At 39.7% G+C, this 27,751-nt stretch overlaps 1 protein-coding gene across 3 annotated transcripts in view; it reads right to left on the bottom strand.

Annotated features, from left to right (window-relative positions):
- PKL (chromatin remodeling factor CHD3 (PICKLE)) overlaps positions 1-27,309 on the bottom strand; it is a 234,948-nt gene extending 207,639 nt beyond the window's left edge. For all 3 annotated transcript variants that reach the window (XM_089460627.1, XM_089460626.1, XM_089460625.1), the window contains exon 1: positions 27,155-27,309. In XM_089460627.1, coding sequence (XP_089316753.1) covers positions 27,155-27,199 — 45 coding nt within the window. In that variant the 5' untranslated portion in view covers positions 27,200-27,309. The remainder of the gene's footprint in view (positions 1-27,154) is intronic.
- Between the last annotated feature and the right edge of the window lie 442 nt (positions 27,310-27,751).

A 27,751-nucleotide genomic window follows, 5' to 3' on the forward strand; every position in this document is an offset into this window, starting at 1 on the left:
TAAATTTTGTCTTGAAGGCAACAGGTCCTATTATTTTCCTTGCTGTTAATACTCAGAAATTGAGAAAAGGGTCTTTTCTTAGCTGCTTTCATCCTTGATGTTCAGACACATTTGCCAATTCAGCTCATCTGATAAAAAATCAGGACTTGTCCAATTTAAATGCACACCTTGATTGGGTTTTCCTGCTTGATGTGGCCAATGAGATATTATAGATCACTGGTATTGACATGTCACTGGCAGTATTGAAAGAAAATCTGCCACTTTCGTAGTATAAGGATAAGTGCACACTTTTGCATGAAGAATATCTACTATATGTCTTCACTAAAATGCTGAAACCCGCAAATTGACTAAAACTGGATGTGAAAAGCAAAGCAAAGCAAAAGTTGAGTATACAATTACAAGTAGGCAGCCTTGTGGATAAAAGACTCCATTCCAAACCATAAATTGCTTCACTGATCATGATGGACATCATTGATCATATTCTGGAGAGTCTCTAGTTGACAAATTATGACTCTAATTGCAGCTTTTGAAGTCTTCTTGAAGATATTCATACAAGGGAATGCGAAATTCAAGGAAGAGGGTTCTTCAAAAGTCTTGCAGCACAGATCTATCTACAGTTGAGGTTCAGGAGCAACAAGCACCAGAGGTTGAGACATCACAAACTCCTCAAAGCACTGTCACGTAGATTGGACAGCAAAGCGAGCAAGAAGAACAAAACAAGGGGCACAAGGCTCCTCACACCCTGCCTCAAATTCCTAGAACCGAGAGAAAGACGACCAAGTGAACTGAGCAATCACTTAGGAGGCCCAAAGGGTAAATTGGTACTCCAAGATATTCAATCAAACAAAGCAAGGCTCCTCAGTGCTATTCTAGTTACATGGCATTAATAAGTGACTTGACTGAGGCCAAACCTATCAGTTTGCAAGAGGCATCCAAGCATTAGGTGTGGATGGACACCATGGTGGAGAAGTACTCTTCCATCATGAATAACAATGTTTGGGAGGTAGTGCCACGGCTAGAGGGCAAGTCAATGGTTGGTTACAAATGGGTGTACAAGATCAAACATATTGCAGATAGCAGTGTGGAGAAGTTCAAAGCCGTTTTGTGGCTAAGCAGTTTTCACAAAAGGAAGGAATCAACTATGACAAGCCTTTCACCCCTGTAGCCACCTTCAAGGCTATTATCTATATAGTAGTGCAGATGGGTTGGAGAATTCACTAAATAGATGTGAATACAACCTTCCTCAACGATGTTGTTGAGGAAGAAATCTACATTCAGCAACAAAATGGTTTTTAAGTGCATGGGAGGGATACCCACATGTGCAAATTGAGAAGACAATTGTATGGGCTCAAACAGGCTCCCAGGGCGTGGTATGACATGATTGACCACTACTTGCAAAGCATGGGCTTCACCAAGAGCAAGGCAAATCTGAACCTGTATTACATTTAGGTGAAGGGAGAACCTCTCATATTGGTGTTACATGTTGATGACCTATTTCTCACAAGATCTTAGTCACTTACCATACTGCAAAAGGGACCTAACAACATAGTTCAAGATGAAGGATTTGGGTCTGATGTACTATTTTCTAGGTTTGAAGTTGTGGCAGAAAGAGGGAGAGATCCTCCTTGGGCAAGGGAAGAACAAAGTTGAGATCTTGAAGCGATTCAAGATGCGACACTACAGGCTCATGTAGACACTAGCAATGACCAACTGGAAGAAGATTAATACTTCCAAATTAGAGGCAATGGACCCTTGTTTGTACAAACAATTGATTGGCTCCCTCATTTATCTGATCAAAATGAGGCCAAATATTGTTTTGCAATGAACACACTCAATCAGTTTATGGTGGAGCCTAAGCAAAGTCATTGGATAGCTGTGAAATATGTGTTGAGATATCTTCAAGGCACAACCGACTTTGCGTTGAGATACATTTAACAAGATGGAGTGAACACGGAGGGGTATACCAATCCAGATTTGGGCAAGAAGTACACTTGACAGAAAGAGCACTTCCAAGTGTTGTTTCAATCTAATATCATGAGCTGGTGGAGCCTAAGCAAGTTCATTGGATAGTTGTGAAATATCTGTTGAGATATCTTCAAGGCACAACCGACTGTGAGTTGATATACATTTAACAAGATGGAGTGAACATGGAGGGGTATACCAATCCAAATTTGGGCAAGAAGTACAACTAACATAAAGAGCTCTTCCAAGTGTCGTTTCAATCTAATATCATGAGCAGTCTCTTGGTTTAGCAAGAAATAGAAGTCAATTGCGTCAAGTTCTGTTGAGGTTGAGTAGATGGCCGCTAGTTTGGCAACTTATGAGGCCATTTGTCTTTGGAAACTTCTTGTTGGGTTTTTCATTAGGAATTGGAACCGACTGTCATTCACTATGACAATCAAAGTTGCATCAATCTCTCTAACAATCTAGTGTTTCATGACAAGTCGAAGTGCATTCAGACCAAGTACCACTTCATCAGCAATTGTGTGCAAAAGGCAACAGTGAAGCTACAATATATCCCTAGAGATGAGCAGGTAGCAAACATCTTGATCAAGGCCTCGATGAAGGGAAAATTTGTATTCTTCAGAGATAAGTCAGGTGTTGTGCAAAACACCTGCCTCGCTAAGAGGAAGTGTTGAATTTGTAGCTTGGAAGGTAGTTCTGCATAGGTCATGTGCCATGGCATGCAACTAGCCACCTCAAATAACTCCCACAACAATTATTTAATTAATTCCCTAAGTTAGGACTTAGTCAGGTGTTGTGCAAAACACCTGCCTCGCTAAGAGGAAGTGTTGAATTTGTAGCTTGGAAGGTAGTTCTGCATAGGTCATGTGCCATGGCATGCAACTAGCCACCTCAAATAACTCCCACAACAATTATTTAATTAATTCCCTAAGTTAGGACTTTAGATAGCAATTTAATTTAATTATTTGCCTTGTTGGCCACCTTTTTGGAAAAGGTTAATGGGTCAACAACAGACTAAGTTGTAGCCTTTGATCTCAAGAAATGAGATGAAATCTCAATCCATCTCTTTGGAGATTAGGGTTAAACACTTTATGAAGGTAGTTTGAGCTATTGGAAAGAACATTTGATCATCAGTGCAACAAAGAGCAAATCAAGACAGTAGGGCAATGTATAGGGCAAGATCATATCAACGAGAAAGTCAAGCAAAGGGGGTGGCGTACAACCACGGGTTTCCTCAGTTGTACAAGCCAAATTTATTGGGCATAGAGATTGATTTGTTGGGCCATACAATGTTGCATATGGGTCAATTTGACTTTGATTTGCCAGGACAAATTGTTGTAGCGATTTTTTGTTATAAACTGAATTTCTAAAGCCAAACCGAAGCCCCCCATTTTCTTGTTTTCCCCATACTGGAGTTTCCAAGATACTTGTGTCATTCTTTTATGTGTGTTTGGCTTTGTGAGTTTTTCTTCTGCTCTTTGTGCTATTTAAGAACCCAAAGTATTTGTTGTTACTAATCAATTTAGAAAGCATCTTTCATTATGTTCTGTGAATATTTGTTGAACATCAAATCTGTTGCTAGGTTTTCAAGAATTAACACCAATCTCATGATCCCCCCACAAAAATAAATAAATAAAATAAATTAAAAAGCATTAATTGACTTGCACGTTATAACTATTATATGCATAAAATTGTCCCCTCTTCAAATATACATTGTTTAGCATCATTTATCATTTGGCATTGGACATCATGTTGCAATGTGTCTCTACATGAGTGTGCAACATTGCAAGACTTGTGTGTAACAAAACCCAAGGCATTTTGACGAGTCACAATTAAGCCAGGGAGGGTGTGAGTGAGGCAAATTGAGGAAATGCATCGTAAGAAGCAATGTGAGATCTATCGCCATCATTTGGTCATCTCTTAATATATTATTGTTGGACACCTAATCTGTTAGGGTTATGGTGTGGAATGTGAACCATCAAGAAGAGTCCAAGAAACCTTGGAAGATGAATCCAATGGTCATAAGCAGTGTATTTTTATATTTCAATTATCTTAATCAAAAGGGAATTCATCCTTATCTTTCATATCTGGTTGCACATTCCAACAATGATATCAGAGCCCGTTTGGTTCAAAATACCTCTCCCATCCTGAGGTTGTCAGAGCTAAATTTAGACGCCTCTGTCAGTGCAACTCCTCTCTTGAGTAAAAATGTCCCCGGTCCTCTGCCCTTCAATTCTGTTAATTCTCCAAAGACTTCGTAGGCTACAACTCTTTTTTTGGCTTGAACATTTCCCGTCATGTTATCCACTTGTCATGGGTACCCTTGATTGTTACCTTGTTGTCACCTTATAGGGATGATACAATCCACTTTAGGGCCACCAAAAATTCAAGCCTTGAACTCTTGTTGAAAGCACTAAACAATGATGGACCCAAGTTCAAGTCCCTGCATTCCGAGGTTTCTATAATTCCTTGTGAAGATTGCTTAAAATGTTAGATTTCAATGCCTGAATGCATGGTCTTCAAAAGACATTTTTCTTCCCATGGCGGGTAACAAAGTTGAATTTTGCAGTTGAATGCACATGGAGAAGCCATTGCTATTGTAAATGAGCCCTAGGTGCAAAACCTCTATGTCTAGCCATGGAGAAAGTTTGCTCTTCAACCTATCAAAAGACGAACAAGCAACTATCCTGTTGCATGCTCTCGAACAAAATTTTTGAGGGTTTTGAGGATATTATTTGATCAACTGTCGGTTATGAGCAACATATTTAATGCCATCAAGGAGACTCAATTGTGAAACCAAATGGCTCTTGTTTGCAAGAAGTGGCATGAAATGGAGACGGTGACACCCATGAATTTGTGCATAAGAGGTAATATAAGAAACAACATGTACCTAATGCCCATGTGCTTTTAATTTGTTACTAAATTGTATCTCTCGCTCTGCTCCCCTTGGGGTTATCCTCCTCTACATTTCACCACTCCACATGGTAATTTCATAGGGCATTGACTAAAACAAGCATTCCCAGAGTGAACATAGTGATCTATGTGAGGAGTGCGGGGACCGAGAACATACTGCTTGCACTGCAGGCTGAGCCACATGTTTCGGCCAATTTGTCAAGGCTCAACTTGCCCAAGCTTTCTGCAGAAGGTTACCAATTTAGCTATAATGTTCTCGTTGAAGCCAGGAAGGATTTTGAGACTTGCGTTCATAGCAAAAAGAAAGCTTGTGAAGAGGTTGGTATTAAAGTCCCTTGGGATTGACTTGCCTGAAGAATCTAATGAAGATGACCTAAAGGTCGTTATGATGTTCAAAGAGGGTTCATGGTGTTCTTGTACAACTTCCTCTTCCATGGCACATTGACTTTGCACATTCCAACAGTGTGTTCAAGTCTGTTGTTCGTGCAAAAGACAACTGGGATTATCATTCCGCAGAAGCCGTCAAATGGCTTGAGATAATATAACATAACAATGTTGTTAATTTTTTATTAACATGTTCTTTGCATAGGACAACTACTTCAATGTTCCATATTAGCCTATTTATTAATCCAACGTATTCTCATTAAAAATCGCATGAATCATCATCACACTAATAGTAATTGAAGGAAGAACATAAATGTTAAATGCACAAGACAAACCAAGACAAAAGAACACAAGGATATGGCACAAGCCAAGGAAAAACCCCAACACAAGGATATGGCAAAAGCCAAGGAAAAACCCTTGATCAACTCTCCTTATTATCAATATCAAATGTTCAAAGAGAGAGAGAGAGTACAATAATTCAATGTCCAAATTGACTTGTCAATATGAAGATCCAATGTCACAACCTTTAGACACATAGATGGCCCAACCAATACTGCAAATCGAGCACTCTGTAAATAGGCCTCATCCAATGATGGCCATGGCATCAACAGTTTTTTATTTAGCTCAAACTTCTTCAGTTGGGGACAAATACTTGGTCAGGGTTTATTGGATAACTGCTACAACTGCTCTACATACCTCCAGGCCTTCTTTTAAGACTACGGCTCTTCTTTTAGAAATTTTGTTCAGCTCTAAGGTTGATATGGGCTAGATTCAGCCCTCAAAAACTCTTATGCTGTCAATGTAGAGACTGCAGTCAACCCAAGGTAGTCTCATGCTTCTTTTGGCCCTAGATCAAGCACCTTAAGCCTGCGGCCTACCTAAATCAACCTCCCAATTTTGTGACCCACCTATATAAGTGAAACCCTATATACAATATCGTTGAAACATTTCCCAAACAACCCTTAAGCCTGCAGCTCAGTGTTACTTGGGAGCGGGAGCGGGAGCGGGGAGCGGGAGCGGAAGCGGGAGCGGGAGCGACCATTTTCAGAAGCTCCCGGTTTGGGAGCGAATCCCGGAGCGATTTTTTAAAAATATATATATTTTTTATATTTTTTAATTTTTGATACATATATGTCAACAAAAACATGTAGAATGATGAAATAGACATAAAAAACATAAAAAAACATAAATTGATCATTGAACCATATCACATCAATCATCTAGAAATTATAATCGTCATCAACCTTAGTAAAATAATAAATTAAAATAACATTCAATTCAATAACATTTATCATCATTGATCACCAAAGTAACAAGTTGTACTTGTAAGCCAAGTTTAACCATTACAAGAAGTAATATCGAAGATATTTCTAAGTCCTAACTTCTAACTGTTAACATGATATGAAATGTTAAAAATTTATAAAATGAAACATGAATAATCAGATGAAATGAAACAACTTTAGTCTTTCACAAAGCATCATATTCAATGTTCATAATTCACAATCATTACCAATGAGTTATAATTGCCAAGGCCCAACTTCAAACTTCAAATTTTCATTGTCACAGTGATATAATGTTTACAAAAAATATCATAATGTCATAATGATATGAAAGAGTCAAGAGTCAAGAGTCAAGGACTCAAAACTCAACACTGAACAGTTATGAAAACTAAAGTGACAAGTCTAATAGAAACTAAAAAAGACAAGTAAACTGTAAATCTACAAGTGGCCCTTGCCACGAGAGTCTCCAGGAGTATAAGTAGGTCTTGGCGGTCTTCTAGGAGTCTCCCTCCCAGACCGACGACCAGAACTAGAGCCTCCACGCGAGGGTGTCGATGGAGGTGGCGACAGCAATGGAACAAGACTCGGGCCCCGAGAACTGCTACTGGATGGTGGAGGTGGAGGTGGCATGGCTGCTGCAGCTGCTTCAGCTGCATCCCGTACAAGCTCATCTTCTAGTTCTTCCATATGTACAATGCCATCCTCTAAATTGTCGTCCTCAGGGTGACTGTCCCAAGTTTTATATGTGGGATCTTCATTGGCCCGATCACAGTAATGGCTCAACAACCTCAAATTGTAGTGCACATAAACCAAGCTTTCTGCTCGGTTTTCGTTGAGCCTGTTTCTTTTCACATTATGTATATAACTGTAGGTGCTCCAACACCTCTCTGCAGAAGAAGAATTTACAACCTGTGCAAGAACTTTCAATGCCAATTTTCGCAAAAGTCCGTCGCCGCCATATGTTTCCCACCATGTGAGAGAATCAAATTTATCTTTGTCGTCCATTGCATGGAAGTTACCATACAAACCACTGCCAGTGAAGTATCTGCCTATTTCAAGGCGCACAGCTGCACATTCCTCCCTGTCAGGCACCAACTTTTCTAATGCATCCAGATATCCTTTAGTTACCTCTCGATCTAAATGGGGTTTGGTCCTAACACCACCCCCTGCTGCAGGTTTGCCCAACCAAGAATCTGAGTAGTATTTTGGCGTAAGGATATACGCCAAGCAATGTAGTGGAAGGTTATGCTTTTTCCACCGTTCACACACACAATCGTGAATCAGATTGTACAAGTCGGGATCTTTGTTATTAACAATGTCTTTTATTTCCCCCAACATGGTATCCATTTGCTCATACACCTCGCCAATCACCGGTTTGTCTGTATCTGCAAACCGAATCATGTTATAAATTGGCTTGGTGAAATCCAATACCTGTCTCACAGCTGTCCAAAACTGCCCATCAAGAGCGGCCTCCTCCACCGTATCAAAACCTGCAATGTCAGCTACATTTGTAGCCCTTTCCTTTAACACCTGCCAATTTGGACTTGATACCATGCTAGCTAAACCCTCTCTTACCTTCAAAAGGCGCCTGAAGGTGAGGTAATAGCTACCAAATCTAGTCCTCGCAATCTTCAGCAACTCCAATCTCGAGTGACTGCGGAAAAGGCCATGGGTATTGCTATGATCTGTAATAAATTTTATCATTTTTTTTCCTCTCTTGTACAAATCCCCAATCCATTGGTATTGTTCATTTTTGTTTTTGACAATATCATGCAACAGAAGGTTCAATGTGTGAACCAAACATCCAGACCAAAATATGTTCGGGTATCTATCCTCAATAATTGCTCCCGCTGCCTTACAATTAGGAGCATTATCAGTGATGACTTGGATGACATTGTATGGGCCAATACGCTCAATTGTTTCAAGCAATGCTTCTGCAATGTTGATAGCGGTCTTGAACTTGTCTGAGTAATCATGTGCAGCTAGAAAAATGGGACCACTTCGGGACACAGCAAGAACACTTATCAATGGCTTGCCTTTTACATTTGTCCATCCATCAGATACAATGGACACCCCATTGTCAGTCCAAGAACTTGTCATTTTATTCAAAGAATGTGATATTTTTGCTTTTTCATGATCAAGGCCAACTGTTCTTGCCTTGTCATACCCAGGGCTCTTGTATCCTTTAGGGGCATCATTTATGGCAGAAACCATTTCGTGCCAATAAGGTGAGCGTAGAACATTGAATGGTATCCCATTTGCATAGAGGAACCTGTAAATTTTTGAATCCACATCATTCCTACACCCCTCATCAAGGAAATCTGATATGCTTCTACGGCGTAAAGATGATGACCCTGAGCCTCCATGTCCATATCCATTGCCTTGGGAGGATGCTGAAGGAGTTCTTTGTGAGCTTGGTTCAAAGAAACCCCTTGATCTTTTTGCTTTGTATTGGGCGTCCTCCTCTTCCTTTATGTATTTGGCTCTATCAACTGTTGACACCCCGTTGCAAGTTCTGATTCCTATTTGTTTCTCTCCATCCCATGCCCTTTTCCCGCAAAGGTGTCTTCTCAAACGGGTGTATGAGCCTGTGAAATCAGTGTTGCAATGGGGGCAATGAAATTTAGTGGTTCCACCCCCTCTCCCTGTTTCAGGCCTCTGAACATATTTCCATAATGGAGTTTGGTCTTGTTTAGTTTTTTCACCCTCATGTTCACCCTCCACATCCTCCTCACTGGGGTTTTCACCTATTTGACTTCCTCCGGCTTCTTCATCCACCTCTTCAGGGTCAGGCCCCCTCCGTTTCCTACTCTCCACCACCATAATAACCAGAAAGGGGACCAGGAAGAGGAAAATGCCAATAAAAATGCTCAGGTCCATCGTGTTTGATGTTTGTAGGGTTTGAGTCTTGAATCTGCAAATTAATTTAGTTTATTGGGATTAATTCATTTAATTTATTAATTTAATTTAAATTAATGATCTTTAAACTCAAACAGGTAAATGAAACTAACCAAATTAACTACCTAACCAGCTAAACTAACTAAATGATTAAGTTACATACCTCTGCAAGCTTGCTCCTCGCTCCTTGGCACTTGCTCCTCGCTCCTCAGCTCTGGCTCCTTGCTCCTCAGCTCTTGCTCCAGCTCTCAATCTCTTGCTCAAGCTCTCAATCACTTGCTCAACAAAGTTGTAATGACAAGTTTTTGGCCCATTGGGCTTATAAAACAAAAAAAATTAGCTAAATTTTTTTAATTTTTCGGGTCCGGCGGAATTTTTTTCCGCCGAACCGCTCCCGGCCGGTTAAAAATCGCTCCCGGAGCGTTTTTTAATGCCCGGGAGCGATTAGGGAGCGATCGGGGAGCGATCGCTCCCGGGCATTAAAAAACGCTCCGGGAGCTCGGGAGCGATCGCTCCCTGAAACGCTCCTTATCAGAGCAGGGAGCGTAAATTTTTTTAAGGGAGCGCGCTCCCGAAAATCGCTCCCGTCCGGGAGCGATTTTGGGAGCGCGCTCCCGAGCCGCTCCCGCCCGGAGCGCGCTTCGGGAGCGGGTTCGAAGGGGGGGGGGGCGCTCCCCCGCAACACTGCTGCAGCTTCTTTCTTGAAGGATCTCTACCTGTAGAAGACGATGAAAGTTGCCCAAAATTATTCTACAATTAATCTTGCCCTTAACATATTCGGTATTCTTGCCTAACAAACTCGACCTGAGCAGCAAGTTAATGACTGCAGCCTTGAAGAGGAGGACTCTAAGTAGCTGCAGCCTGTTTGGAAGAGATTTTCCATACCATAAAATATACCCAAACACATTAGCCCATCACTTATACTTGCGATTAGCCTTAGAGAAAACTCGGATTTGCAACAAGAGAGAGCTATGCCCATATTCTTCCACATCTTGTCCCTAATCAACTTCATTGATTCAGAGATATGTTATCACAAGGACGAGTGTGTGAGAACGTGAAATGAGGTTGAAGACCCTTTCTATATATACAAATCGTTGGGGTCAAGAGTCATGACGTTTGGGCTTCATGAGCCTACATTAGGGTGAGGCCGACCTTGAACATTTGCATATGAGTTTTAATTCAAAAACACATTTTTCCTTAACCAAATTTGTCGATCTTTAGGTTGATTTTGATCCTCTCAAGAAGAGGAATTTAATGCAATAATTATCTCCATCAAATGAGTTGTCCAAAGTTGAATTTGGCCCTAGTTGCCAATTTTAACAGTCCCTCTCATCTAGGGAGAATTCCACCTACCAATTTATCCAATCATGCCATTTTGTCATCATATGTTATCTCTGCGTCTCGTCTCAACTCTATGAACATTGATATAGATAATGAAGAAGAATTGATCGAGAGTTAGTGACAAGACCTTGCCACTCTCCATTGACAAAAGTCAATCCACATAACCAAGGGGAAAACCTCTAATCAGACTTGATCCCAAGTGATCAAATTGTTGTTGAACATCATGCATCCTAGACATAGAGAGTACGGAAATACACGATGCGTCCATCGATAGTGCTATGGTCCCTATCCACTTTTCCCAACTCATTGGCCAGATGAGAGGTACTTCCCATTTGTCCTAAACTACATGGGTAGGATGATCTGAAGCAACATTAGGGAAAGAATATATCACATCTTGCTCACAACCACACGTAGGGAAAGGATAAACCACATCCTCCAGTCACATATCACAACCATCGTAGGGAAAGGATAAACCACATCCTACGCTCATGCAAATCACCGAGAGTAGTCCTACATGCATGCCAACCAATCAATCATAGGAAGGATCCTACTCGTGGGGAAGGGATGAACCGCATCCCACTGACATGTCAACCATCAACCGTATGGAATGAGCATCCTACATGTGGGGAAAGGATGAATCACGTCCCACTGACATGCCCTGATGTGACAACAAGCAAATGCATATATGCATCTCTCATTAGGGTATCCGCTGCAAAGGTGAACCACTCATCCTGCTCATATGTCATAAGAGAAGGTGAAGCACTCATCCTATGCATAGCTCATCAATCGTAGGGGAAGGTGAACCACTCACCCTACACATGACAACCATCATAGGGGAAGGTGTCATATATCATCATATATTCATTCTATGGTCGCTCATAACATCAAGAAGTACCCAAGGCCCCTAGGAGCTCCCAGAGCTCAATGTTCAGCCGAGATACTCATAGTAGGAACTTTCCATGACTCCCAGCCACTCTCTGAGAAACTTGATCTAGAATGATGAATGTCAGCCCCATGAGCATCCATCTAGAATGATGATGCTTGATTGCTTCTTGTTGTACCATATTCCAAATAAAGTGATACGAGATGCCAATATGCTTGAAGAGGTTGTGAATCATGGATTCTCTGAAAGGTGAATCCCTCCCAAATCATAATATTCAATGGACGATTGTGCTTCAAATGGCTTACTGAAGAGCTTTCTTCAAATGGCTTCATAATAAGCCATCCTTGTTGCTATATGCATTAAGCCTTTGATCTGTTCACGAAATAAAGGTGGCCCCTAAGAGATGAGCTCTTTCCATTATACTGCCATTTCAGCAATTCTCAACAGTGTACTTCAGAACAAAATTAATTTTAATGAACAGCTCTCCAATATGTGAGGCTTAACCATGAGCAGCTTCTTCATCTTTTAAGCTTAGGAACAAAGTTGGGTCATTCATTGATAAGTGAGAGAGTCATCAATCAGACATCATCAATAGTTGCATCTGAGTAATCCAATTATCATGGCTCATCCATAACTCCCTCTGAATATAGGGAGAGTGACCTTCCCAGAACATAATCATCGAGCCACCTGTAACTTGTCCTATTTTTTGTTATGGATCCATAGGTTCATGTTATCAATCATAATTATGCAGCTTCAGCCTCTCAAGCAACAAGAGTATATCAAGGCATCATAATCAGTTATCATAACTAGCCTTCATCAATATGCATTGGGTAGGAAGAGTCATCAGGTCATACTGTCAGGGATTCTCTAGCTCCCTCTTTAGATGAAAATCTAGACTTCATCAAGTTGCTCAACAATTATCAAATCTCAGTAATCCGCATGCACTGACAAAATGCTAAGCCCGATCAACTGACAAACCATCTGTTGTTGATGCTACAAGGTTTGTTATCAAAATAAGGTTAGAATGCTTCTTGACAAATATCATTATCACAAATACTTTCATGCAAGGGTTAGTTGCCATGCCATGTCAAGGTTTACAGTCGTACACCAAGAGTATGATGATATCATGAAAAAATATTTATATTGCAATCTTTCAGATTTGCTGAGCCATTTTTTATCAAGGATAGAGTCATGACATAATAAAGATCACAGACAGGTTTGAAGATTATGAACAAGGTCATTCCCAAGGTAACTATACAATGTACATCAAGGGATCTGAAAACATTCAGTCACGAATCATCAGAATTACTACTCCACAATAGACTTTGCTGACACATAGACCAACTACGGTGGTTGTTATTGAAGATAAGTGCCCATTCATAAGCCAAATCTTAAGAACTCCTGAAATAATTATTGGAGGAGAAAACCCAAAGCTTTCTGAAATTACCAACATGATTTATGGACTGAATTCTTCGAAAGAAGGATAAAATATCTTTCGTTCAACTGATGTAGACTTCAAATGAAAACAATTGACTTCAAGAATCAAACTAATAGATCTCTGATGTAAGAGTTCATTTCTGAGTTTGCTTTGTGCAAGGTAATTTTCAGGACAGATTGATACCTCAATGGTTTAAGATTTCCACAGAATTAATTTTGTATAGAGCCAATGATGCTTGCATCAAACCATATGAAGATGATTGCTCATAATGTTGTGTGAATGCCTAGAACCAACCAATGAACATCAACATGAATACTGACTGGTGATTTACCCAGATCCTGCTAACTGTTCCACAAATCTGCATGAGGAGCTTATAGATAAGGTTGCCAAATAGATTTTTCAAAATATACTTCATTGATTCAGAAATCAAAACTCTTTCTCTCAGATTTGAAGCAGAGGATAAAGGGTGTTATCAACAAGTCTCCCTTGCTGGACGGAATTCATAGACAAAACCCTCTACAGACAGCAGATAGAATACAATACTCCTTGATATGGTAAGAGCAGAATTTCAGATGAAAAGAATCCTGGAGCTAATTGAGTAATGACAGCCATACATAACTCTGAGTGCATATAGGAATGGGGAAGTTTGTGCATATAGGTTGATACCCACCCTTGCTAATATGGGAAGCCAGACCAATATTGTTCTATCTGAGATTTGATAACGTACATATGACTGAAGCAAGAGACATGTCGATGTGGAGGTCATTGAATTGATGTCATACATAATTGAGACAATGTCGTAACGCAGAAAATTATGTAGCAGGACCATATGCCATTATAGTCAATCATATACCATATGCTATAGTAACGAGACAAAGGTATAATTATACCAAGAGCAAGATCATAACCAGATAACGAACATCCAATGATATGTATTCAAAACATTACTGGGATGCGAGTTGAGGTATATACCGTGCTGAAGGAGCATATCATTGTCCGAGAGTAGAGTACAAACTTATTGCATGAATCTTATACCTTCAAAAGCGAGAGATCTGAGATTGAGGTATTGAGAGACCTTAACGTTGTTCCAGAATTCTCCTAACTTGCATATTCTCCAAATGAAGTGGCCCTAAAACAGTCCTGGAATTTTGACCTTGAAAGATCATTACAGTTGAATAACTTAGCAACTGCCAGAGATCCATCCTTCCTTCTGTTGTAGATCAATTAGGCAGTTTGCACTCATAGTCCACTTTCTTTTGTCTTATCTTCAAACTTCAGAGAGGGAGGAGATCATGGATACTTTGACAACAAACTTCTTTCAGTGATTGCTTTCACTTTCACTCTAGTCTTGGGCTTGTCCTCACCTGTCCTCTGATACCATGTTAATTTTTTATTAACATGTTCTTTGCATAGGACAGTTACTTCAATGTTCCATATTAGCCTATTTATTAATCCAACTTATTCTCATTAGCAATCGCATGAATCATCATCACACTGACAGTAACTGAAGAAAGAACATAAATGCCAAATGGAGAAGACAAACCAGGACAAAAGAACACAAGGATATGGCACAAGCCAGGGAAAAACCCCAAGATGGGGAAAACCCTTGACCAATTCTTCTTATTATCAATATCAAATGTTCAGAGAGAGAGAGAGTACAATAATTCAATGTCCAAATTGACTTGTCAGTATGAAGATCCAATGTCACAGCCTTTAGACACGTAGATGGCCCAACCAATACTGCAAATTGAGCACTCTGTAAATAGGCCTCGTCCAATGATGGTCATGGCATCAACAGTCTTTTATTTAGCTCAGTCTTCTTCAGTAGAGGACAAAATCCTTGTTAGGATTTATTGGATAACTGCTACAACTGCTCTACATACCTCCAGGCCTCCTTTCAAGACTACGGCTCTTCTTTTAGAAATTCTGTTCAGGCTCTAAGGTTGATATGGGCTAGATTCAGCCCTCAAAAACTCTTCTGCTGTCAATGTAGAGACTGCGGTCAACCCAAGGTAGTCTCATACTTCTTTGGGCCCTAGATCAAGCACCTTAAATCCTGCGGCCTGCCTAAATCAACCTCCCAGTTTTGTGGCCTACCTGTATAAGTGAAACCCTATATACAGTATCCTTGAAACATTTCCCAAACAACCCGTAAGCCTGCAGCTTCTTTCCTGAAGGAGCTCAGTCTGTAGAAGAGGATGAAAGCTGCCCAGAACTGTTCTCCAATTAGCCCTTAACATATTCGGTCTTTTTGCCTAAGAAACTTGGCCTGAGCAGCAAGGTAATGACTGCGGCCTGGAAGAGGACTCTAGGCAGCTGCGGCCCGTTTGAAAGAGAGTTTCCATACCATAAAATATACCCAAACACATTAGCCCATCACTTATACCTGCGTCAGCCTCAGAAAAATCAGATCTGCAACAAGAGAGAGAGATATGCCCATATTCTTCCACATCTTGTCCCCAATCAACTTCGTTGCTTCAGAGATATGTTATCACAAGGACGAGTGCGTGAGAATGTGAAATGAGGTTGAAGACCCTTTCTATATATACAAAGTGTTGGCGTCAAGAGTCATGACATTTGGGCTTCATGAGCCTACATTAGGGTGAGGCCGACCTTGAACATTTGCATATGAGAGAGTTTTAATTCAAAAACACATTTTTCCTTGACCAAATTTGCCAATCTTTAGGTCGATTTTGATACTCTCGAATAGAGGAATTTAATGCAATAATTATCTCCATCAAATGAGCTGTCCAAAGTGGAATTTGGCCCTAGTTGCCAATTTTAACAAATGGTAACTTGCAAATGGTGTTTTTTGTAAGTTTTCCAGTGAAATTGCTTTGTAAAATGGTGCATTTTAGGTAGAATTTGACACCCTTCTTGGGTTGCCCAAATGGAAGATCATAGGTTTTTAATCTTTTTCCATCACAGTTGTTGGTCACTTGGTGCATAAGACAATTGAGATTATCATCCTGCAAAAGGCCTCAATTGGCTTGAGACAAAATTACATAACAATGGTAACATCCAAATAGTGTTTTTTGTAAGTTTTCCAGTGAAGTTGCTTTGTAAAATGGTACATTTTAGGTAGAAGTCGACACCCTTCTTGAGTTTCCCAGGTGGAGGATCATAATTTTCATTATCTTTGTCCATGTGAGCATTCTAGAAAGATACTCATCCTCTCATTTTGTATGGGATAAGAGGGGATTGACATAAGTGATTGTCAGTGAGGCTTCTAATTTTGAAGCTCTATCAATTGAACATGTACAAGTTCACCTTGTATCTAACAGGGGGGAATTGATGATCTGCTACCAATTTCGAAGAGCCAGAACAACAGCCAAAACAAGAGCCTCAAGCTTAAACCAAAATCAAAGTTGTAGCTAGAGTCAAAATTATGAGCGTGATTCAATTTGTGGTCATCTTCAAACCGACATATATGAGCACTTCCACTAGCAGAAAACAGCAACTTCTTGCCAAATTTGGAAATGTTCTTGAAACCGTTGGGTCTTGGAGCCAAGTTCCATTAGTTTGTGGTTATCTTCAAACCAACATCAGGGAGCACTTCCACCAGCAAAAGACTTCAACTTCTAGCCAAATTTGGAATTGTTTTAGGAACTGCATTAAGCGTTCCAAAGTTGGTGGCCAGCCTTAAACCACCACCAACTGAGACCTCAATGGTCACCCACCTCTTTTGGCTTGTGGTATTCCTTAAAAACTACCTTTTCAAAGCATCAGGGAGCACTTCCACTAGCAAAAGACTGCAGCTTCTAGCCAAATTCAAAACTGTTCCAGGAACACCATCAAGCATTCCAAAGTTGGTGATCAACTTTAAACCACCACTGGTTGAGATCTCCAAGTTCTCCCGCGTTTTGGATTTGTGGTCTTCCATAAACACCACCATTTCAAAGAGCACATCCAGCCATTTGTTGTTGTGCATTTTTGCATTTTTGTATTATAGCCCTCTTCTTGGACTCATATGTTGAAAATGATAGCGAGAAAGGATTCCTTGATTTGTGCCTTAATCAAAGGGACCTCAACAAGTTCTTCCTTAGCATGCTGGAGTTCTTATAAGTTGGCAACCAATTCCTATAGGTTAGGATGAATTCCTATGATTTAGCAAAAGTCCCTACAAATTAGGACTAGTGATGAAGCAGTTAACTAATGTGCAAAAGTGGAAGGTTGACTTCATTGTCTTGTAGTGCGAGTTAATTTGGGAAAAGGACAAGTTACTGAATCTCAAGTTCTATAATTGAGATTATACAAGTTGCATGAGTTACAACTCAGTTAACTTGTCAATCACAGAATCAATTCCTAAAATATAATTTGCAATTGCTAGTTTAGCCATTTGAATTGCTTATAAGGAAGAGTGAAGGCACAATTGTAATCATAATTATTGAGCACAATTTTGTGAGCTTATAAACTCGTGAGGAAAAGAACGTGCAAGAGGACCTTGTGCGAGACTTGATACAGGAAGCATTGCCTTGGGAATGCACTAGGAAATAGGGGCTAATTCCAAAGAAATAGGAGTATCTCATGCGCTACGAAATAGGGGCTTATGTCCTAGGATTTGCACAAGAATTTCGAAGCTCATCCAGGCAAGTCAAGAAGGCATAGGGATCAAGGGTCTTGCATACTGTTTCAAGCTTCGTTCAAGTAGGAAGATCATTGTATTCTTTATTGAAACAAGAGTGTATTGTAAGAGATTTGTTGCTCATTCATCGTCGATAATATTCTCAAGCAAGCAAAGGGTTTTCCCAGTGGTGTTCCCTAGAAAATTTGTGTTGTTGAATTGTGTGATTGTGTATTTATTTATGTTCCTATTCCACTGCAAAATAAGTAGAGAAATTATGTGTCTATATGAAAAGAAACTAGGTTTCAGATTGTTCATATTAGCAATTGCAAAATGTCAAGGATTTTCTACATGGTATCAAAGCAGTGAACAAAATCAACCACCACACAAACCTCGGTTTTGGGTGATTGCCAAACAGGAAAAGAAGGTCATATAGATGGCCTCAGCAAGTCTCAAACATCAGGAGAGACTTGACGGAGCTTCTAACTTTGGTGTCTAGAAGGCCAAGATGCTCTTTCTATTGGATGACCTTGATCTGAAGGAGTTCGTAACAATGGTTGTGGTTGTACCAGCAGATCTTATCCATTACCATGAGTATAAGAAGAATATGTCCAAAGCAAAGAGGATGAACCTCGATGGAGTTCGAGATCATATAGTTCCACAAATTGTAGATAAGAATTCGGCAAAGGACATGGGACGTCATTGTGAAGCTATACCATGATCCATTTGAGAATCATAAAATGATTCTTAAGGAGACGTCGAGGATTAGCAAGATGCAAAAGGGTAAGAATGTGACTTCCTATTTCACCAAGATTCAGGGAGTCCAAGATGAGCTTGCAACTATAAGAGAGAAACTAGAAGACAGTTAGTTGATGCGAACAACTCTAAATGGGATTACCAAGGAATGGTGAACTTTTGTTCAAGGAATAACTGGATGAGACAAGATACCAAATTGGAAACACCTATGGAGGGATTTTACTCAAGAGGAGCTCATGCTCAATCTTGTTGAGGCTTCTACCAATAGCAGTCGCAACGGGTCCAAGGTTGAGAATGAAGAGGAAAATTTTGCTCTTGCAAGTAAAGTAAAGGGCAAGAAAGGAAAATGGAAGCGCAAGACCAATCATAAGAGTGACAAGAAGAAGAAGGATCCAAGTAAGATCAAATGCTTCCATTGCCATGAGTTCCGACACTATGCTACTAAGTGTCCAAATCGGAAATAGAAGGGGTCGAATAAGGACCATGGGTTGCATCATCTAAGGTAGATGGGTTTGCTTCTTAATTTGAGAAAGATTTCCCATTGATAGCTTGCATGGCAAGCTCAGTGAGTGTGGTATATTGATTTTGATGCCTCTTTCCACATCACTGATAATAGGAAGAATTTCAAACGGTTGGAGGAGAAGGATATGTATATTCATATAGAGCTTGGAGATAATGGAAAGTATGCAACCAAGGGAGTTGGTATTGTTAGCTTTGAGAGGGAGTATGGGAGCTCTTTGCATCTCAAAGATGTTCTCTATGTTCCAGGACTAAAGAAGATCCTAATTTCAGTAGCAACCCTTGAGGACAAGGGATATGATGACATCTTCAACAAACATAATGCCTACCTCGAGCATCTAGCTTTTGGGATAGTGAAGCAGATAGATGTGAGGAGGAACCTTTACAAGTTGCAAGTAGAGACTTGCGCAACCTTAAGCAGTAAGGCAAGATATGAGCAGAGAACGGATGTTGGAGAGCTTTCGCACTAGCGCGTGGGGCACTTACATCATGGGGCACTAAAAATTCTCAGCAAATTGCCACAAGATTACCAACATGCATTTTTGACAAGAGTGGGGTGTGCAAGGGGTGCACGCTTGGCAAGTATGCCAAGTCTTCCTTCCAAGGTTAAGACATTAAAGCCAAAGGGATTTTGGAGGTGCATTCAAATGTGTGTGAGCCCTTCTCTTCTCTATTGCTCTCATGAAACATAAATATTATGTTACTTTCATTGACGATTGTTCTCATAAAACCTGGATATTCTTTATGAAAAATGGAGATGAGTTTTTAACCAAGTTCTTGGAGTTTAAGGCCCTATTTGAAAATCAGACAAGAAAGAAGATCAAGGCAATGAGAAGTGACAATGGTGGAGAATATGTCTCCAATGCCTTCAAGGAGTTGTGTGCGAAGGAAGGCATTAGGAGAGAGTTGATAGCACCTCATAACCCTCAACAAAATGGGGTTGCTAAGAGAAACAACCACAGTATTATTGGAGAGGCGAAGGCCATGTTGCGTAATCAAGGACTACCTATGTTCTTGTGGGCAGAGTCATGCAACGCTGTAATACTTTTGCAAAACAGGAGTCCACGCAACATTCTTGGACGAGTTGCACCAAAGGAGGCTTTCACATGCAAGAAGCTTGGTGTTTCACACTTCCAAATCTTTGGCACAAGAGTTTATTGCCATGTGTCCAAAGATAGCAGGAAGAAACCGGAACCCACAGCAGAAAAGGCTATTTTCATAAGATACAGTGAGACAACTTAGGCATACAAGGTGTACCTTCCAAGACTTAGGAAGATAATTCTTAGGTGAGATGTAAGATTCCAAGAGGTTCGAGCTCTGAAAGATTCCTTGGAGTGTGAGCAGATTGCAGTACCTGAGGAGGATCTCCTTGCTCCCAAGTAGGAGCTACAACCAAGACCACAGAGCGAGCCTCAGCCAAGTGACAATAGGGCCGCACAGCAAGATCTACAGCAGCATGAGGATGAAAGACAACGCTAAGAGCAATCAACTACTGAACCAGAGACTTCCACCACAGGGAGGAAGAAAGCCAAGCGGGTCGAGAGGTTGATTCAAGAGGCCCATGAGCAAGTTGAAGCTCCTAGCACCATGTTTAGGCAAAGCACGGAGCCACAAAGGTACACAGGTTATATGGCATTGATGACAGAGTTGGTGGACATTGACCCTTCTTCTTAAATGGAGGCAGCATCTCAACAAGTTTAGCAAGATGCCATGGTGGAGGAATATTCCTCAATCATGAAGAACGATGTTTGAGAGAATGTGCCATGACCTGAGGGCAAATCAATAATTGGATCGAGATGGGTGTACAAGGTGAAGCATGGCGCAAATGAGAATGTGGAGAAGCACAAGGACAAGTTTGTGGCTAAGGGCTTCTCACAGATTGAGGGCATAGACTATGATGAGACCTTTGCCCTAGTAGCACAATATTCATCCATCAAGACTACTCTGACACTTGCAACACAGATGGGGTGAAAGATCTACCAGGTGGACGTGAAGACAACAATCCTCAATGGAGTAGTTAAGGAGGAAATTTATATGGAGCAAACAGAGGGGTTTAAGCAGTTCAACAAAGACACATGTGTGCAGACTTAAGAGAGATCTTTATGGGCTCAAACAGGGTCTGAGAGGATGGCACACTCGTATTGACAGCTACCTTTGGGCTTCACTAAGAGTGAGGCAAATGCTAACCTATACTACATCATGGTTGGAGGGCTTCCGCTCTCTCTAGTTCTCTATGTTGACGACCTTATATTGACTAGAGCAGATAACTTGATTCAAGATTGCAAGGAGGACATTGCAAGGGAGTTTGAGATGAAAGATATGGGGTTTTTACACTATTTCCTTGGCTTGGAGGTTTGACAAGGTGATGGTGAGATCTTCAAGGGACAAGGGAAGTACACTATAGAGATTCTATATGCAGGATTGCAGGCCCATGGCCACGCCTCTAGTCACAAACTAGAGGAAGGCGGATTCTATTAGAGAAAAGCAAGTGGATGCTACAGTATACGAGCAGCTCAGCATGTCATTGATGTATTTGGTCAACACACAGCCTAATATTTGTTTTCCAATCAACCAGCTAAGTCAGTTCATGTTGGAACTGACCAGAGTTCACTAGGTTGTTGCAAATCTTGTGTTAAAATATCTCAAAGGCACGACGGATTATGGATTATGGTACAATAGGTTCACGTAGTGAGGCTTGAGGACTTCACAGACACAAACGCTAATTGGGCAGGGTGCTCCACAAATAGGAAGAGTACTTCACACGGTGTCTTCAGCATTGGGTCAGTGGTCGTTTCTTGGTACAGCATGAAGCAGAGATCAATTGCACTTTGTTTAGCTCATCGTTGCTAGTGTGGCAGCTTGCAAGGCTAATTGGATGAGGAAGTTGCTTGCAGGACTTTTCATAAAGAGGATGAGGCCTATCATGATACACTGTGATAATCAGAGTTGCATCAAGCTCTCTAAGAACCTAGTGTTTCATGATCGCTCAAAGCATATCGAGATCAAATATCATCATCTCAAAGATTGGGGATAGTAAAACTACCATACATTCCAACATGGGAACAGACATCAAATATCTTGACCAAGGCATTGGCAAGAGGCAGTTTTGTTCATTTCATACATAAGTTAGGAGTTGTATAGAATCCCTTCCTCGCTAAGAGGGAGTGTTGAAAACAATAGTAAGAAAGGGTTCCTTGATTTGTGCCTTAATTAAAGGGACCTCAACGAGTTCTTCCTTAACGTGCTTGAGTTCCTATAAGTTAGGTACCAATTACTATAAGTTAAAATGAATTCCTATGATTTAGGTTGAGTCCCTACAAATGAGGGTGAGTTATGAAGCAATTAACTAATGTGCAAAAGTGGAAGGTTGACTTCATTATCTTCTAGTGCAAGTAAATGTGGGAAAAGGACAATTGACTGAATCTCAAGTTCTAGAATTGAGATGAGACGAGTTGCATGAGTTAGTTCAAGTCAATTAACTCATCAATCACAAAATCAATTCCTAAAATATAATTTGCCAGAATTTTCCATTTGAATTGCTTATAACGATGAGCGAAGGCACAGTTATAATCATAATTATTGAGCACGATTTTTGTGACCTTGTGAGGGAAAGAACGTCCAAGACGAGCTTGTGCAAGATTTGATAGAGGAAGAATTGTCTTGGGACTACGTTAGGAAATAGAGGCTAATTCCTAAGAAATAGGAGCAGCTCATGCGCTAGGAAATAGGGGCAATCAAGGATCTTACAGATTGTTAAAAGCTTAGTTCATGCAGGAAGATCATTGTATTCTCTATTGAAACAAAAGTGTATGGTAAGAGATTTGTTGCTTATTCTTCTTCAGTATTAAGTATTATTCTCAAGCAAGCAGAGGGTTTTCCTAGTTGGGTTCCCTAGAAAAATTATTCTGTTGAATTGTGTGATTGTGTATTTATATTTGTTCCTATTCCGCTGCAAAATAAGTAGAGAAATTCTATGTCTATATGAAAAGAAACTAGTTTTTAGATTGTTCATATTAGCAGTTGCAAAATTTCATGGATTTTCTACATCATACACCCCTTGAGATTAGTGCGAGAATGTTGGACACCTAATCTGTTGGGGTTATGGTGTGGAAGGCTAACCATCATGGGGAATCCAAGAGACCTTGGAAGATGAATCCAATGGACATGAACAACGTATTTATATTTCCATTATGTTAATAAAAAGGCAATTCACACTTATCTTTTATATTGCACATTCCAACATTATTGTCGTTCCCAACCTGCCATTTCCTGCAAATTTGGCCAAAATTTCTAGACATTTTGGACAATCATACCCATGCTCCCAACATTCCCATGTTCCATAAATGGGAATGTGCAACATAGGTTTTAAATCCTAGGAAAACCCAACAACTTCCAAAAAGCAAATCTGTAGATAAAGTGGAGAGACTTCTAGCTACAAAGGAGGGCTTAAAACACTAGGAAATCCAGGAAAGAGGTCTTAACCCTAAAACAGTAGTTGAATCAACTAAGTGAGTTTCACATCTACTTTGATACCATGTTGAGAAATGTTTTTTTAGCATACCATCTGTTGAATCTTGCAGCCTATTTTATCTTTTTCTGGATTGTAATTTGGGTTACTTTTTGCTTCTTAACATATTATTGTTGTTCCCCAACCTACCATTTCTTGGAAATTTGGGCAAAATTTTGTACATGTTTTTGGACAATCATACTCATCCTCCCAACATTCCCATGTACCAGAAATTTGTGCAACTAAGGCTTTAAACCCTAGGAAAACTAGACAACTTGCAAAAAGCAAATCTGCAAATAAAGTGGAGACTACAAGTAGCAAAATAGGGCTTTATTTACTAGGAAACACAAGAAAGACGTGATGGCCTTAAAAGCAGTTGTTTAATTAACTAAGCGAGTTTCATACCTGCACTAATACCATGTTGATAGTCACCATTGTTATCCAAAAAATTGAATGGAACCAAAACCAACCCAAATTCTACAATGAAGAAAGAGATGAACAACACTAGGATAGCCAAGAGAAGCTCAACCTCAGAGAGAGAAACAAACCCTCACACAAGAACACTAGAAAGAGAAATAACCCAAACAAGATAAATTGAATCAATAACAAGAGAAATCGATGCTTTATCGTGTCGTTAGGCTAAATCACTTGTAAGAAAAAATGCATAATCATAATGTGTGAAAACATAAATAAGAGTTGTGAATTTAAATTTTATACACAACTGAATAAGTGGTGTGCTTTTGTTGAAAATAGTAGGCAATTCTTCTTTAGCATGCACAAGTTCCTATAAGTTAGGATGAGTTCCTATAAATTAGGACAAGTCATGGAGCAATTTGAATTAAGCACAAGAGTTGGAGGCTCAGTTCGTATGTCTCCTAACGCAAGATATCTTTGGAAAGGACAAGGTGAGCTTCAGTTTAAATTGAGGCGAGGCGAGTTACATGAGTCAGAAATCACTTAGAAATCACAAGTCCAAGTTCCCAAAAGAAACTTGCCAGATTTAGCTGATGTGAATTGCTTACAAGGAAGACGAAGGCACAGAATTGGATCATTGTTTTTGTGAGCACAAGGTTGTGAGACAAGACAAAGGACAGCATGAGTTTGTGTGGAGGAGGTTGTGAGAGGAAGAGCCTACTAAGGAAAATCTTGTGTGCGGTTGACATGTTGATTTTCTAGTATACCTGCTAGAATTAAGTTTTTCTTCACCTGATAACTATTTCAATGATCAATTAAACATTAGTTTCACATTGCATTAAATTCAATATCATTTGAGCAGTTATACAAATGAAAAACATCAACTAATAAACATGAAAGAGCAGTAAAGTAACCATGAAACAATGAGACACAGAAATTAGGCACACAACTAGAGCAAAACCCACAAGGGGAAAACCCAAAAAAGTTCTTCCTTATGAGAGAGAAAGAGGGAGAGAGTTTCCAAATTCATCTATACATCATAAATAACAATAACAGAATAATACCCAGACTAGTAACCAAAATCATGATGAAATGCCATGTCAAAATCCAAGTCCCTGAAATTTCAGCCCTCTTGTAATTTTGCTAGATCAGAGATGCATGGCATCAAATTGATGTGTCCAAATGAGATGAAATGATCTCCTTAATAAAGCCTTCCAATGGGGGTCAAATGAGTAGCTCTTAGGGGCCCAGCAGACCTAATAATTTTGGAGGCAAATTTAAAAATTCAAATTTCTATTTATTTTTCAAGATGAAAATACCAACCATCGCTACCATATTTTTCAACATGCTAGAAAGCAATTTCCTTGAGATTTGCACGAGGAAATAGGAAGAAATTCCTGAAGAATAGGAGCTCTCTATGCGCAAGGATTTAGTAGAAGTGCCAAGAAAATAGGGAGCAGGATCAGGGCTACTTGCAAAGTGTTTCAAGCTTAACTCAAGCAGAGAACAAGGTCATTTTCTATTGAAACATGATTGTATTGTAAGAGATCTATTGCTCAAAACTCTATTTTCCATTTGTAGCATTCAGGGTTAAATTGTCTCTAAGGAAAAGTACACAGGACAATGTTTAAAATTACAATCCATGGACTGCAGTTTTGATGAGGTGGAACAAAATAATTTTTTGAGAGAATGTTGTTTGGAAAACACACTTAACTAGGCTACATGTCTGGCTTTGGGCATAAAGGTCCTCAATTTGTAATTTTGTTCAAAAGTACCATTGATGCATTATGATCTGGAAGATAATCTTTGGATAAAAGTAGACTGCAATACATCAGCCAACTCTTTCAAATTTCTGGGTATTAAGACTAGGATTTAGAGAAAGTTGTACAACCTAAACTCTACATGATACACAGTTTTGAAAACCACAGTTGCATGCATGGTCACAAATTTCATGCTACATATAACACATTCAACACCATTGACCTCTAATACAGGGAAAAAAATTCACTGAACAACAAAAATAGATACAGAAAAAGAAAATAGTATATTACATATTTTTAAAATATTAAAAAATAAGTTGTGGTTGACCAGCAATGTTAAAAAATTTTATACAAAACATGTGTTTCAAACAAGGTTAGAATATGCTGAACATACCAAAACTCATAACATGCAAATAACATAACAGTTTTAACCCTATTTTGAGATCCGGTCTGATCAAAGGAACTTGCCTGTGATTTGGTCTTTTTTGTACAGACAACAAAAAATGTTGTGCCGGTAAAGCATTTTTGGTCTAGTCAACAGAACAATGAATTGCCCATTTTTAGTACAATCAACAAAAGCATGCTCCAACAAGCAAAAAAACCATTTTTTTGTTACTATGGCTGCATGAAAAGTTTTATCCCTGCCCTCAGATCATGTCCATAATACCAGATGTACAGGCATCACGATGACCTCCTTTACAAAGGAAACTCGACGTAAACCATAACCCTAGTTCAAAATACGTACACCCACACACATACCTTTACAAAGGAAAATCAAAGTAATCCCCCATACTGCTAGGAAAGTCAATGCAAACACACACACCTAATTAAGAAAGCTTGCATCTTTCTCACACCCTTACAATAGAAAATCGAAGCAACCCCATACCCCTTCTCCAGAAAGTTTTCATCCTTATCATACACACGCCCATAACCAAATGCAATCATGCGACACGTTAAAAACAGACAATTTTCCCGCCCAGTATGAGCGGTGGAGGCAGTACGACGAAAATTATATAATGTCTACCAAAAGTAAAATGAAGCAGCAAGACTGCCACGAATATCGTGAACAATATCTCAAGTAAGTGACTAAATATATGGTGTACCATGTGTCTAAATATATGGTGTACCATAGCCTCTATGGCGGAGTAAGAGCAACACAGCACAAATTTTTAAAAACGCGAAAAAACGGGGAGGGAAAACGACAGTATATTGATGTTAAATTCACGATAGAAAACACAGTGACACGGGACTTTAGTCAACTAAAACGCTTCTCCGCCATGAATCGGCTTCATTCGGCCTGTGATAGTTCAAACTGAAACCCTTGCTGTTAAATTTTAGTTCAAAAATTAAAATGCCATTTTGCTTAGTTTTCTTAAGTGGTACTTTTCTGAGTTCACATTACAAAATGCTCCTGGGTTTTCGAACAAAACCCTAAGCTTGCAGAAGGAGAAACCCCAATTAACGACGACACAAACTTAAGATTTCTAACAGTGATGAACACAGATCGTTTGAGAGCGGGCTAAGGGCCTTACCTCTCCTTTTTTGGCGTCATCAGCAGCATCGTCGCTCTTTGCCATTTGGGGAAGGAAAATTGGTACGCGCAATATTTGAACTCTGCACCTCCTGATGAAGCTCCAAACGAAGAATATATTTAGGTGGCTTTGGGATCACCGTAAGCAAGAAGCAGACCACTGCCTAATATATGCGCTTAAAGCCCAAAAAATGCCTAATAAAATTAATTAAAAAACATTAAAAAATAAAAATTAAATTAGCACGAATCCATAGGGAGGTGAAGAGGGGAGGTAGGGCATGCCTACACCCTACGAAATTGGAGGGAGATTGAAAAAATTTGGGACCATTTTATAAGTATTTTAGGTGGCATACATGCACATGATATTGGGAATTGGATTGCAAGTTCCAATGTTGGGTGATATTTAGTCGATTTTTATTATCAAGGATTTTAGAAATTTCTAAATGAAAAATTGTATGTAGTTAATATATACAACCTCTAAGTTAATATTAGCATAATTTTATAACCTGGTAAGGGTTGAGATATCTAACTCGCTTACATCTATTTTATATGGGTCTTAGACATCCAATTACCTAGATCCATCTTATATGGGTTTGAG

Source organism: Pinus tabuliformis, chromosome 7 (assembly GCF_031772625.1).
Source record: "Pinus tabuliformis cultivar Carrire ecotype Pingquan chromosome 7, CPIR1, whole genome shotgun sequence".
Lineage (NCBI taxonomy): Eukaryota > Viridiplantae > Streptophyta > Pinopsida > Pinales > Pinaceae > Pinus > Pinus tabuliformis.